Source organism: Chiloscyllium punctatum, chromosome 8 (assembly GCF_047496795.1).
Source record: "Chiloscyllium punctatum isolate Juve2018m chromosome 8, sChiPun1.3, whole genome shotgun sequence".
NCBI classification, from domain to species: domain Eukaryota; kingdom Metazoa; phylum Chordata; class Chondrichthyes; order Orectolobiformes; family Hemiscylliidae; genus Chiloscyllium; species Chiloscyllium punctatum.
Window position 1 is genome coordinate 89,237,342 of NC_092746.1, and position 15,801 is coordinate 89,253,142.

The 15,801-nt window shown below is 41.8% G+C and overlaps 1 protein-coding gene across 2 annotated transcripts in view; it reads right to left on the reverse strand.

The window, feature by feature from the left end:
- odad2 (outer dynein arm docking complex subunit 2) overlaps positions 1-15,801 on the reverse strand; it is a 390,232-nt gene that overhangs the window by 72,365 nt on the left and 302,066 nt on the right. For both annotated transcript variants that reach the window (XM_072576026.1, XM_072576027.1), the window contains exon 18: positions 2,517-2,705. In XM_072576026.1, coding sequence (XP_072432127.1) covers positions 2,517-2,705 — 189 coding nt within the window. The remainder of the gene's footprint in view (positions 1-2,516; positions 2,706-15,801) is intronic.

Below are 15,801 nucleotides of genomic sequence, written 5' to 3' on the forward strand. Positions count from 1 at the left end.
CAATGGTAAGGTTTGGGGATTAGAGATAGTTTCAATCTCTACTTGATCTCCACTTGGAATATCCCAGGTGTCCCATATAGCTATGGTGATAGATTGTACACAGCTATTCTACTTTTGGTTTTTGATGTACCTGTAAACAGACAGTTTAAGTCTGGAAGCAGCTTTGAGACTAACAGAGAGAGAAAGCTGTAATAGGGAGGTCATGTTGTGGCTGTACAGACATTAGTTGGTCCACTTTTGGAATATTGCATTCAATACTGGTCTCCCTGCTATAGGAAAGATGTTGTGAAATTTGAAAGGGTGCAGAAAAGATTTACAAGGATATGGCCAGGGATAAAGGGTTTGAGATAGAGGGAGAGGCTGAATAGGCTGAGGCTACTTGTCCTGGAGCATCGGAGGCTGAGGGGTGACATTATAGTGGTTTATAAAATCATGAGGGGAATGGATAGGGTGAATAGCCAAGGTCATTTGCTCGGAGTCGGTGAGCCCAAAACTACAGGTCATGGGTTTAAGGTGAGAGGGGAAAGATTTAAAAGTGACCAAAGCAGCAACTTTTTCATACAAAGAGTGGTGCGTGTAAGGAATAAGCTGCCAGAGGAATTGGTGGAGGCTGGTACAATTACAACATTTAAAAGGCATCTGGATGGATATATGAATAAGAAGGGTTGAGAGGGATATGGGCCAAATGCTGACAAATGGAATTATATTAATTTGGGATATCTGGTCAGCATGGACAAAATGGACCAAAGTGTCTGTTTCCATACTGTACAGCACAATAATCTATGACTATAATCAGGTAAGTTTTAAAAGGTCTCAAGTTTTTCAATAGGGCAAGTAAGCAGTTGGGTGTTGAGTGAATGGGTGAATAAGTGATTGATTAGGTGAGAGATTGAGTAAGTGATGAAGTAGGTGGGTGAGTGAGTAGGTGGATAGGTGAAAGAGGAGTGTTGTGAAAATAATATTGGGGTGTGGGTAGTTGGTTTAGGCAGACCAGTTGGTGGGGAGGGGGGAATGGTGAGGGAGTGGGGTGCACATGGATTGGGAGGGTGGTAAGAGTAGGGGAATGGTAATCAGAACAGGCAGTGGGTGCCAGATTAGGGGAAGTGGGATGTAGGTCAGGAGTGTGTTGGGGGAATTGGGTCAGGAGTGTGTTTTGAATTTGATTGGTTAGTGGGTGGAGAAAGTCAAGTTGGGTTGAATGGTTGGGTATCAGGGAGATTATGTATGGGGGCAATGATTAGATTGTGCTGTTAATCACTGAGTTACAGTAGAGATTAAAAAGTGCTATCATTCTGGTTTTAAGTATCTGGGTAAATAGTGCATATCTAACCCAAGTCTTTGACACTAAGATCAGTGCAAGAGTCATTTGTGGAGGGTCTTAGGTAGTGTAAATCAGTTCAACAGATGTTTAAACTGCCTTGGTAGGTACACAAATTATGTCATTCTGAGGGTTCCAATATGCATCTGTAACACACCAGCACTGCACGTACAATACAAAAACATCCATAAGCACCACTCTGTTTAGTACTTTAGTCACACCTTTAAGAGACATAATCAGATTTGTCAGGCATGACCTGCTCTTTAAAGATCCATGCTGGCTATCTTCGACCAGTTAAATTATTTTCAGTGCCCTTATTTGCCTCTAAGCGCCAACTTCAAGAGGATGTGCATGTAGATACTTATTTTGGTTTAGGAAACATTCTATATGTATATTTTAAATAATATATTGGTTACCAGACACCATGTGTATACACAACAAACTGAATGCCCAGTTTTGTGAAGGAATTAGCTGGGGCAATGCCTAATTAAAGGCAACCATAAGAACATTGGACATTTTAGGAATTCACAGTGATACTTTGGTAATTCCTTTGGCAGCATAACTTTTTAAAAGTTCATTCTCAGCTCTGTAATTGGCTCTCTACTAACCTGAACCCTGTGGAGATATTGGCAAGTGAGCACAACCATGTCTACTGAGGAAGGGTTTAACTCAATCCAAAACATTAACGCTGATTTCTCTCCACAGATGCTGCCAGACCTGCTGGGCTTTTCCAGCAATTTCTGTCTGCTGCATTGATCAGGAAAATTTTAGTAATTTGGGTCTCTATGTCTGACTGAGATCTTCAACATTATGAAAAGGGGTTGACACATTAGACATAGAGAGGTGGGGGAGACAAGATATAGCAGCCATAAATATAAGCTAATCATGAATAAAACCAGTGGGGAATTCAAGAAAAAGCACATTACCCAGGCAGTGGTTAGAATGTGAAACTCACTACTATAATGAATAATTGATGTAACTAGAACGGGTAAATTTAACAGAAAGTTAGATAAATATGAGGGAGAAAGGACAAGAAGGATATATTGATTGGATGAGATAAAGAAGGGTGGGAGGAGGCCTATGCGACATATAAATATTGATATATACCTGTTGGGTCAAATGGCCTGTTCCTGTAGTGTAAATACAATGCCAAACTATGTAACTCTTTTAACAAGTAATACATACCAAGGCTACTTACTGTGTATGTTAAACTTGACAACATTTGAACAACTCCATGGTCCGTTATAACTGCTAGGTTTTCTTCGTCCATGGCTATTTTGGCTAAAGCTGCACAAACACTGGCCAGAACCTCGATATCATCAGATTTTAGCAAATTAACAATCAATTCCAGGCCACCAACAAAGGAGCGAACCATTTCCCCAGCTTCCTAAAAAGGCAGTCATCATAAAGTTAAAAATCACACAGCATCAGGTTATAGTCCAACAGGTATAGTCCAAACATAAAATGATAAATACAAGCTGGGAGCTAGAATAACAAAAATGTACAGATGAGTGTAACAAAGTAATCTGGTTGGCAGAAATTTAGATGCACGCATTCAAAAACGGACCTTATTGATTTTGATCTATGAATTCTGCGGTGATGACCTCAGTTGAAGAATTAATTTATGGTGGAGAGATAATGATGTGGTGATAATATCACCGTACTAGTAATCTAGAAGTTTTGGGCACGTGGATTAAATCCGACCAGAGTAATGAGTGAAATGTAGATTTAATTAATGAACCTTGGATATAAAGCTAGCCTCAGTTATGCTGACCATGAGAACCTGTTATTAGTAAAAATCTGTTTCCCTAATATTCTTTAAATGAAGATAGCTGCATTACTTACCTAGTCTGGTGCACATGTGATTCCACACCAATAAAAAATGTGGTTGACTTTTAATTTTCCTAGTAAGCCATTTAGTTCAAATGTTGCCCATTTAGGTATGGGCAACAAATGCTGACTGTATCAGCAATTCCTACATCAGATCAAAGAATATAGAATAGAAAACCTACTTTGTTATCTCGAAACTCAACTATTCTAAAGCACACCTGGTTAAACTTTCATTCCCTACTCTTTATAACTTAAGGCCACCTGAAATTCCGCTGCCTGTGTCTTGAATCACAGTAAGTCCTGTTAAGCCTTTATGCTTGCCAACTTAACACTCGGTTCCAGTGAAGCAACTTATTTTAAAATTCTCATTCTTTCTTTTCCAAGGTCTCTGTGACTTCACCCTTTATAACTCTGTAATCTCTTCAATGCTCCGAGAAATACGCATACTTCCAATTGTCCTTTGAAAGAATACTGGGAATGTACGACCAACTGAAATAAGGAATTAAGAGGGCTAAAAGGGGTCATGAGCTATCTTAAGCAAACAGGGTTAAGGAAAATCCCAAAGCCTTTTTTTCACAGATAAGGAACAAGTGAGTAACTAGAGAAAGGGTTGGCCCACTCAAGGACAAAGGAGGAAAGTTATGCATGGAGTCAGAGCAAAGGTGTGAGATTCTGAACAAGTATTTTGCATCAGTATTCACTGAGGAGAGGGACATGAGTACTCTAGGACAAGTTGGCATAAGGAGGGAGGAAGTTTTGGGTATTCTAAAAGACATTAAGGTAAACAAGTCCCCAGGTTCAGATGGGATCTACCCCAGGTTACTGAGGGAAGCGAGAGGGGAAGTAGCTGGGGCTTTAACAGATATCTTTGCAGCATCCTTGAACATGGTGAGGTCCCGGAGGATTGGTGAATTGCTAATGTTATCCCCTTGTTTAAGAAGGGTAGCAAGGATACTCCAGGTAATTATAGACCAGTGAATGTCAGTAGGAGGGAATCTGCTGGAGAAGATACTGAGGGATACGATCTATGCCCATTTGGAAGAAAATGGGCTATCATTAATGGGCAGCATGGTATTGTGCAGGCAAGGTCATGTCTTACAAACCTAATAGAATTCTTTGAGGGGGTGATAAAGTTGACTGATGGGGAAAGGGCTGTATTTGTCATATACATGAACTTTAGTAAGGCATTTGATAAGGTTCCCCAAGGTAGGCTGATGGAGAAGGTGAAGTCGCATGGGGTCTAGAGTGTTCTAGCTAGATGGATAGAGAACTGGCTGAGCAACAGGAGACAGAGAGTAGTAGTGGAAGGGAGTTTCTCAAAATGGAGACCTGTGACCAATAGTGTTCCACAGGAATCTGTGCTAGGACCACTGTTGCTTGTGATATAATTATAACTGATTTGGAGGAAGATATCAATTGCCTGATTAGCAAGTTTGCAGATGATACCAAGATTGGTGGAGTAGCAGATAGTAATGGGGACTGTCACAGAATATAGATAGATTGAAGAGATGGGCAGAGAAATGGCATAGAACATAGAACATAGAACAATACAGCTCAGAACAGACCCTTCGGCGCTTGATGTTGTGCCGACCTGTGAACTAATCTAAGCCCATCCCCCCTACACTATCCCATCATCATCCCTGTGCTTATCTAAGGATTGTTTAAATCTCCCTAATGTGGCTGAGTTCACTACCTTGGCAGGCAGGACACTCCATGCCCTTACCATTCTTTGAGTAAAGAACATGCCTCTGACACCTGTCTTAAATCTATCACCCCTCAATTTGTAGCTAAGTCCCCTCATACAAGCTGACGTCATCATTCTAGGAAAAAGACTTTCACTGTCTACTATATCTGATCCTCTGATCATCTAGTATGTCTCAATCAAATCCCCTCTTAGCTTTTTTCTTTCCAATGAGAACAGACCCAAGTCTCTCAGCCTTTCCTCATAAGACCATCCCCCCAGACCAGGCAACAGCCTGGTAAATCTCCTCTGCACCTTTTCCAAAGCTTCCACATCCTTCCTGAAATGGGGCGATCAGAAGTGTACACAATATTTCAAGTGTGGCCACACTAGCATTGTGTATAGTTGCAAAATGACATTATGGCTCCGGAACTCAATCCCTCGACCAATAAACCTAACACACCGTATGCCTTCTTAACAGCACTATCAACCTGCCTGGCAATTTTCAGGGATCTATGTACATAGACTCCAAGATCTCTCTGCACATCCACACTACCAAGAATCTTTCCATTGACCCAATATTCTCTTTTCTTGTTATTCTTCCTAATGTGAGTCACCTCACATTTATCTGCATTGAACTCCATTTGCTACCTCTCAGCCCAATTCTGTAGTTTATCCAAGTCCCCCTGCAACCTGCAACAGTCTTCCACACTGTCCACTACTCCATTGACTTTATTGTCATCTGCAAATTTACTAACCCATCCACTTATGCCTGCATCTAAGTCTTTTATAAAAATGACAAACAGCAGTGGTCCCAAAACAGATCCTTGTGGCATACCACTAGTAACCGGACTCCAGGCTAAATATTTTCCATCAATTACACTTGCTGCCTTCTTACAGAAAGCCAGTTTCTAATCCAAACTGCAATATTACCCTCAATCCCATGCCTCCAGATTTTCTCCAACAGCCTACCATCTGGAACCTAATCAAAGGCTTTACTGAAGTCCATGTACACCACATCAACTGCCCTACCCTCATCTACATGCTGGGTCACATTCTCAAAAAGCTCAGTGAGGTTTGTAAGACATGTCCTGCCCTTGACGAAACCATGTTGACTATCTGCAATCAAATTGTTGCTTGCTAGATGATTATAAATCCTATCTCTTATAATCCTTTCCAAACGTTTCCTACAACAGACTTAAGACTCACTGGTCTATAATTAACTGGGTCATCTCTATTGCCCTTCTTGAACAAGGGCACAGCATTTGTAATCCTCCAGTCCTCTGGTACTAAACCTGTAGACAATGATGACTCAATGATCAAAGCCAAAGGTTCCATCACCTGCTCCCTAGCTTCCCAGAGAATCCTCGAATAAATTCATTCTCGAACTGATAACACCTCTTCCTTACTAACCTCGATCCTTTCTAGTCTAATATCTCGTATCTCATGCTTCTCCTCGACAATATTCTCCTTTTCCTGAGTGAAAACTGATGAGAAATATTCATTTAGCACCTCTCCAATCTCCACAAGGTCCACACACAACTTCCCACTTCTGTTTTTGACTGGCCCTATTCCTACCCTAGTCATCCTTTTATTCCTCACACACCTATAGAAAGCTTTAGGGTTCTCCTTTATTCTACCTGCTAAAGATTGCTCATGTCCTCTCTTTGCTCTTCTTAACTCTCTCTTTAAATCCTTCCTAGCTAATCTGTAACTCTCCATTGCCTCATCTGAACCATCTCGTATCATCATCAAATAAGCCTCCTTCTTCCGCTTACAAGAGATGAAATTTCTGTCGTAGCCCACAGTTCCCTTACCTTATGACTTCTTCCCTGCCTGACAGGGACATACCCATCAAGGACAGGCAACATCTGTTTCTTAAACCAGCTCCACATTTCGATTGTCCCCATCCCCTGCATTTTGCTACCCCATTCTACGCATCCTAATTCTTGCCTAATCGCATTGTAATTGCCCTTGTCCCATCGATAACTCTTGACCTGTGGCATGTACCTATCCTTTTCCATTGCTAAACTAAATATGACTGAATTATGGTCACTCTCTCCAAAGTGCTCACCTACCACTAAATCAAACACCTGGCCTGGTTCATTCCCAAGCACCAGATCTAGTGTGGCCTCCCCTCTTGTTCGCACTTCAACATACTATGTCAGGAAATCCTCTTGCACACGTTGGACAAAAACTGATCCATCCGACATACTAGAGTTATAGCATTTCCAGTCAATGTTGGGGAAGTTAAGGCCCCCCATAATGACCACCCTGTTCCTTTCACTCCTACCCAGAATCGTGTTGCCGATCCTCTCCTTCACATCTCTGCAGAGGCCTATAAGAAACTCCCAGCAGTGTGACCTCTCCTCTCCTGTTTCTAACTTCAGCCCATACCAACTCAGTAGACAAGTCTTTGTCAAAATTTCTTTCAGCCGCCATTATACTGTCCTTGACTAACAAAGCCATACCTACCCCCCTTTTACAGCTTGCCTGTTCTTAATGAAAGATCTAAACCTGGAACCTGCAACATCCATTCCTAACCCTGCTCTATCCATGTCTCCGAAATGGCCACAACTTCGAAGCCCCACTTACCCATCCATGCTGCAAGCTCACGTACCTTATTTCGGATTCTTCTAGCATTGAAATAGACACATTTCAAACCAGCTTGCTGTCTGCCAGCACATTCCTGTGACTGTGAAATCCTGTCCATGTCCTCCCTACTCTCATCCTCCTGTGCACTAGAGCTACATCTCAGCTGAACTAGTTTATTCCTGATGAGGGGCTTTTGCCCGAAACGTCGATTTTCGTGATCCTCACCTGCTGTGCTTTTCCAGCACCACTCTAATCTGGACACTGAGCTAGTTAAACCCAACTGAATAGCACCAGTAAATTTCCCACCCAGGATATTAGTACCCCTCTAGTTGAAGTGAAGACCGTCCCATTTGTAGAGGTCCCACCTTCCCCAGAATGAGCCCCAATTATTCATAAACCTGAAACCCTTCCTCCTGCGCCATCCCTGCAGCCATATGTTTAGCTGATATCTCTTGTAAAGGGATCAAGTGTTACAGGAAGAAGGCAGAAGAATGGGGTTGAGAAACATATCAATCATGACCAAATAGCAGAGCAGATTCGATGGGCAGAATGGCTAAATTTTGTTCCTATACCTTATTGTTTTATACACATCACACCTTTCACTTATAGATCACTTCACCCTCTCTATGAAGGTATTCCCATCTTGCCTTCCACAACTTACTGCAAAAGGGACACTTTGCAATTTCTATTCACCCCCTTCATGGGAGTTACAAAGTGAAGACCCAGCACACCTCTTCCTGTCAGAGCCATTTCTCTAGTATCTTGCTCTCCCTCCTCCTGTTGCTGTAATGTTGAAGGTCACTCTCGTCCCACATCTCCAATTCAGGGAAGGCAATGACCTCATGATATCATCACGAGAATATTAATCCAGAGATGCAGGTAATGTTCTGGGGACCTGGGTTCAAATCCTGCCATGGAGTTTGAATTCAATAATAATCTGGAATGAAGTGTTGAATGATGAACATGAAGCTAATGACCATTGTCAGGGGAAAACTCATCTGGTTCATTAATCTTCTTTAGGGAAGGAAATCTGGCATTTGGTCTGCATGTCAGTCCAGGCTCACAGCAATCTAGCTGACTCTGCCTTCTGGGTGACCAGAACAATAAGTATTGGTCTGTCCAGTGATGCCCACTTGCCATGTATTAATTTAAAAAATGCTTTTGTCCATATTTGGACCAAGCTGAACTGAGGTCCTATTGGGTTTAACAATCCTAAAATAGCTTCAATGAGAAAGTTAGCCGTTTGATTGATAGTTCTAATGACAACTGCTATCACTGGGAGTGGATTAATATGATGATAATTGACTAAATCAGCATTTTCCCCTGTGTATACAAAAAGTGCTAATTCTCTGGTAAATCTGGGAGTAATGTTTGACTTCTTGGTAGAAATTTCTGGGCTGCTAGCAGTGACCACCACAAGTTCGTTTGAACTAGTTGTGGTTCTGTTCGCTGAGCTGGGAATGTGTGTTGCAGACGTTTCGTCCTCTGTCTAGGTGACATCCTCAGTGCTTGGGAGCCTTCTGTGAAGTGCTTCTGTGATCTTTCCTCCGGCATTTATAGTGGTTTGTCTCTGCCGCTTTCGGTTGTCAGTTCCAGCTGTCCGTTGCAGTGGTCGGTATATTGGGTCCAGGTCGATGTGCTTATTGATTGAATCTGTGGATGAGTGCCATGCCTCTAGGAATTCCCTGGCTGTTCTCTGTTTGGATTGTCCTATAATAGTAGTGTTGTCCCAGTCAAACTCATGTTGCTTATCATCTGCTTGTGTGGCTACTAAGGATAGATGGTCATGTCGTTTCGTGGCTAGTTGGTGTTCATGGATGCGGATCGTTAGCTGTCTTCCTGTTTGTCCTATGTAGTGTTTTGTGCAGTCCTTGCATGGGATTTTGTACACTACATTGGTTTTGCTCATGCTGGGTATCGGGTCCTTTGTTCTGGTGAGTTGTTGTCTGAGAGTGGCTGTTGGTTTGTGTGCTGTTATGAGTCCTAGTGGTCGCAGTAGTCTGGCTGTCAGTTCGGAAATGCTCTTGATGTATGGTAGTGTGGCTAGTCCTTTGGGTTGCGGCATGTCCTCGTTTCGTTGTCTTTCCCTTAGGCATCTGTTGATGAAATTGCGCGGGTATCAGTTTTTGGCGAATACATTGTATAGGTGTTCTTCTTCCTCTTTTTGCAGTTCTGGTGTACTGCAGTGTGTTGTGGCCCTTTTGAATAGTGTCTTGATGCAACTTCTTTTGAACTTCCTAGTTTGCAGAAGTGAAGTGGTGTCCAGTAATCTTTAAACACTAGAACCTTTGACTTCGGACATATATGTGGCCCTACTAGTTTCAAAACATAACTCCATACCATAATAGTCAGCAAATTGCTGAATATTGTTGGGTTTTCTCTTTCTACCACATGTCCTTTATCTTCCAGGTTTGGCTTTGGGCATCAGCCTTGAGAAGTTGCTAAACTTTCTTCTTCACTTGCAGTCTGTCAGGCAATGAAGGCTTTTGCTTTTGTTCTGGGAGGTCACATATTTCAGCAATGCTTCTTTTGAACCAGTCCTGGTAATGATGATGCTTGACACAATAGTCTTGACACAGTAGTCTAGTTCAGCTGGTTTTATTTGATCCTACTATTCTATAATTGAGTCAGATATATAAAGATTTTCCAAATTGATTGTGAACTGCGCTTGGAATTTCTCTCTTCAGGCTGAGCTACTTTAGGGCTGAGAAATTGCCAACATTTGTGGAATTTTAAAAAATCTTAAACAAAAGCCAAAACGTCTGCAAGCACACAGCAAGTCAGCCAGCATCAGCAGCAATGACTGTTCTGAAAAAGCTGTACGTCTGAAATATCATCAACAAAAACAACTGGTTTTAAGGCTTAAATAACATAAAATGTCCCTAGCTTCAGAAGAGCATTATCAAATAGACACTGAGTCACATCAGAGATATTAGAGAAGATAAACAAAAGCTTGATCAAAAAGGTGACCTGTTACAAGCATCTCAAATGAGAAAAGGTGCAGAGACTGAGTAGAGAATTCCAATAATTAGGACTTGGGCATCTTGAAGGAAATGATGCAGTTATTAAAATTGGGAATGCTAAAGAGATCAGAATCGTGTCGTGAATATCTTGTACATATTTCAAATGTTTTAGAATAAAACTTAGAAGGGAATTAATTCAGTTCAGTTGGCTGGATAGATGGTTTGCAAAGCAGTGTGTTGCCGACAGGTGTGGGTTCAATTTCGGTCACCAGCTGAGGTTAGTATGAAGGGCTATCCTTCTCAACCTCTCCCCTCGCCTGAGGTATGATGGCACTTTAGTTAACTCACAACCAGTCTTGTCTTCTTCAATGAGAGAGCAACCCTGTGGTCTGTTAAGGATGGTAACTTAAGCTTTAGAAATATAACTTTTCAGTTGTAGATTCAAAAGTTCAGGACTTGAGAGAGGTAATAGAAGATATTGAGTTTGGTTTCTTAGCTAAAGATCTGGAGACATTCTGTCTGCAACGCATGCAAGGAGTCCAATTCACAGATAATTTGTTTTGGGAGATAGCATTGAAGTTTAAAGGCATTCAGTAGACCCTAAAAAGTTGTAAAATTCATTTGTGTCATTGGTTCAAAAAATAAGTTGCAGATGATTCTCTGAGAGAATACTAACTTAAAGCTCAGTTTTAGAATAGCACAGAGCAGGCTACATCTTCATGGAAATGGGTGGAGCTAAATAGATTACTCTGCTTTCAATTTCTTGGTGTTTACTGGGACAGTTAGTTGCAGTTTGGATCTGATATGGTTTGCAGTTGACTGAGAGAAGATAGCCAATGTAAATGAAATTCAGATAGACCTGCACTGAAAGAGAAGTAAAATTGTGTGGTTTTATCTCAGTTTAAATTTTGTGAAAAAACAAAACCTAGAAGATTACCTAGTTGAGAGCCAGTGAGAGAATCTACGGACCACATAGTCTCTTACTGCAACAGAAAAAAATCAGCTAAATTAGTTTGGAGGTATTGAAAAGCAAACAAGAAGCTGAGACATCCTCTTTCAAGAGATAATAAAGGAAAGCTATACCTCTGAGGATAACTTAAACTGAAGACAATTTTCCAAAGGATGGTGGCATACTTATGGCTGGCATCTACAGAAGTCATTAACTTTCAGATTAATGCATCTTAGAGTCATAGAGATGTACAGCAGGGAAACAGACCCTTCGGTCCAACCCGTCCATGCTGACCAGATATCCCAACCCAATCTAGTCCCACCTGCCAGCACCCGGCCCATATCCCTCCAAACCCTTCCCATTCATATGCCCATCCAAATGCCTTTTAAATGTTGCAAATGTACCAGCCTCCACCACTTCCTCTAGCAACTTATTCCAGACACGTACCACCCTCTGCGTGAAAAAGTTGCCCCTTAGGTCCCTTTTATATCTTTCACTTCTCACCCTAAACCTATGCCCTCTAGTTCTGGACTCATTCAACCCAGGGAAAAGACGTTGTCTGTTTACTCCATCCATGCCCCTCATGATTTTATAAACCTCTATTAGGTCACCCCTCAGCCCCTGGCACTCCAGGGAAAACAGCCCCAGCCAATTCAGCCTCTCCCTATAGCTCAAATCCTCCAAGCCTGGCAACGTCTTTGGAAATCTTTTCTGAATCCTTTCAAGTTTTGCAACATCCTTCTGATAGGAAGGAGACCAGAATTGCATGCAATATTTCAAAAATGGCCTAACCAACATCCTGTACAGCTGCAACATGACCTCTGACCAATATAGAAATGCATATAAAACATCTTTTTCACTATCCTACCTATCTGCGACTCTAGTTTCAAGGATCTACGAACCTGCACTCCAAGGTCTCTTTGTTCAGCAACACTCCCTAGGACCTTACCATTAAGTGTATAGGTCCTGCTATGATTTAAGCTTCTCCCTCTCAAACTACAGGGTGAATTCTCTCATATTATAGTCACTGCCCCCTCATGTTTCCTTCACCCTAATTCCTAATCAAGCCTGCCTCATTAAACATCACCAAATCCAGAATTTTCTGTTCCTTAGTGGGCTCTACCACAAGCTGCTCCAAAAATCCATCTCAAAGACATTCCACAAATTCTATTTGTTGAGATCCACCACCAACCTGATTTTCCCTGTCCACCTGCAAGTGGGAGTACTCCATGACTATATTAATAGTACATTTATAACATGTCTTTTCTATCTCCTGATTTATTTTCTGCCACACATCCTGACTACCACTCGGAGGCCTGTACAAAATTCCCATCAGGATCTTTATTCCTTTGTGGCTCCTAAACTCTACCCATACAAATTCTACACCTTACACCTCTATATCACTCCTTGTTATCAATTTAATTTTATTTCTATGAACAAGGCAATTCTGTCCCTTCTACCCATTTGCCTGTCCTTTTTTAGGATGCATATCCTTGAACATTTAGTTCCCCTTGCAGTCCCATTTATCTGATACCCATAAAATCATTGCTACTAATTTCAATCTGTGCTACAAACTCATTTACTGTTTTGTAACCTGCATACATTTAACTGCAACACCCTCAGTCCTGCATTGATTGTCCCCTTCTCATAGGTGTCCCCTCATCTGCTGTGCCTGAAGTTAGATTCATGACCCTTTCCACACTCTCTGTTCTCCTGCTTGTTTTGGAAACTTTAATAACCTCTGTAGAGTCGTTCCCCCCATCCATAACTTTTTACACAATTTTCCATGCAACTGAACCAATCCTCTCCCTATTTAGTTTATACCCTATCCACAGCCCTGGTTATGCGGTTCACAAGGAGTCTGCTCCCAGCATGATTCAGGTGGAGCCCATCCCATTGGAACAATTCCCTCCTTACCCAATATTAGTGCCAACGTCCCATGAATTTGAATTTGTTTCTTCCACATCAATCTTTGAGCCATGCACTTACCTCTAATCTTGTTGAGCCGGTGCAAATTTGCTCATGGCTCAGGTAGTAAAGCAGAAATTATTACCTTATTGGCTCAGCTTTTAACTTAGGCCCTGGATGCTCATGCTCCCTCAGCAGAACCTCTATACTCTTTTTTACTCTATCATTGATACGTATATCATGGATCTCGATAGCTGGATCTTGCCCCAAACTCCTCTGCTGCCCAGATGAGATGTACTGAACCCAGGCACCAGGCGAGCAACACAGTTTTTGGGTCTCTCGAATTCTACCACAGAGAACATGATCTATTCCTCTGACTATACTATCACCAATTACAACTACATTTCTCTTTTCTCCTTACGCTTGAATGGCTCCCTATATCATGTTGTTATTGTCACTTTGCTCATCCTCCCTAAAGGCCCCACTCTCATCCATACAGGGAGCAAGAATTTCAAATATGTTAGACAAACTCAGGAGCTCAAGTTCCTTCAGTACTACCTTTTGGATCCCTCTATCTGTCTCACTCATAGTCACACTGACCACTGACTGATTTCAAGGTAATTAATCTTAGGACTGTGACTGCCTCCTGTAACGCAGCATCAAGATAACTCTCCCCTTCCCTGCTGTGTTGCATTATTCAAAGCTCAGATTCTAGCTCACCAACTCTGAGCCGCAGTTCCTTGAGCAACCAACACTTGCTATAGATATGATCACAAAGAACCACAATGGGGTCCACCAGCTCCCAAATCATGTTGTTACAACACACTGACTGGCCTAGCACTCGATTTTGATTTCTTAGTTCTTCATTTGACTTTAAAAACTCATACTGGTGTTTTAATTCGTAGTGTGTAAATATTTCCTCTATTTACCATCAATCTGAAAGTAACCTATGATAGTCACATTAGCAGCTATCACTAACCAAAAATGTTCTGGTTTCCTGTGATGTCATTCTTGTGCTGGGCCCCTGATCGTTGTCTTCAATATATCTTGTTAAAAAAAGCTTACAAAATATGAGCCAAAAAAGTAAGCAAAAAGCACTTCTTCCCCTCTAAACCAACTTCCCATGCTACCTCCAAATTTCCTGAACTACATAGTAGTTCAGGCTGTGTCTCCCTCCAGATGTGATCTCTTCCTCCTGACTTGCTGATCGTGCTCTCCTTCCACATTTGGCAATGTGCCAAAGACTCATCACTTTACAGCTTTTGCACTCAAATTATGATTCTCATGATCTCTTCATGAGTGTCCCAAAGATTTTGACTTGAAGGGGCAAAGTTTAAGACCTATAATTGCCCTGATGCCATCAGTAGACACTGAGACAGTAAGTTTAGTACTTACAGGCACCCTTCGTCAGTGCAGATACATATATATTACTGAATCTTTCCATGAACGTGGATAGGGTAATACTGATTAATGAACACCATACTAGCGAGCAGGGGAAGGGGAGAAAGGCAAAGACAGATTTAAGCTGTTCCCCTCAGAGCATGGAGGAGAAAAACAGCCATTCTCAGCTTGATGCAGATATAGGGCCTCTCAAAATACAGTAAATAAGGACCTACTTGGCCACACAGGAGTAAAATGTTCCTAAATGTCAGAATCCTGATGGTAGTGAGCAGTCATAGAAAAAATGAAGACATGTAGTCAGCCCATGTGTGGTGCCATGGCTCAGAGCTTTGAATGCATGAGGTTCTCCATTGACAGAATGGCCAACCTCATGAACAACTATATGTGGAAGCACTCAGGAACTATGAACAGAATGTTTGCCATGCTCTATAACTTGAGCAGATCAGTAATAGTGATTAAGTAGATGCTAGTTGCACCAGTTTGTGATCCTGTCTAGTCAATGAGGCTAGATGGAATGTGTGATGGAATGCTACCAAAGGGCTGAGGCAGTTATTATGGAGGATGAGAGTGCCAACTCTCAGGGGGAATAATGACCATCACCATCACCATCAACATCAATCTTCTTGACTGCTCTAACTGAGCGACCATCCGTGTAGCAAATATCCGTGACTCAGGCTGTCCCTGTGTTATATTGGTGTGATAGTCTCTGCTGGTGGCCCCATTGATACGCCTGTAACAACAGCATCTCAACTGCAAGCAGATTCATGTAAGCTTGTTGCCTCCTACTCATTTAAGATTTCAAGGGGAGCAGTGTTTTGAAGTGGCTGAAAATGGACGCTAATGAATCAGAAAGAATCCGGAAATGGAAACTGAGATGTCAAGGAAGGAAAGGGAGGAGCTGGACCAAGTGAAGGTGAGAGAATGGTAGAAATTAGAAGTGACAATGTTTCTACTTCTGAATGAGAAGGAAGCAGCACCAATGATGTTATCGACAAAATGGAGAAAGTGTTGTGGGTAAGGTCTGGAGTACGAATGGAACAAGGAACGTTCCACATACCTTACAAAGATACAGGCATAACTGGGGCCCATGTGGATATTTATGTCCAAACCTTTGCTCTAAAGTTAAAAATCACACAACACCAGGTTATAGTCCAAC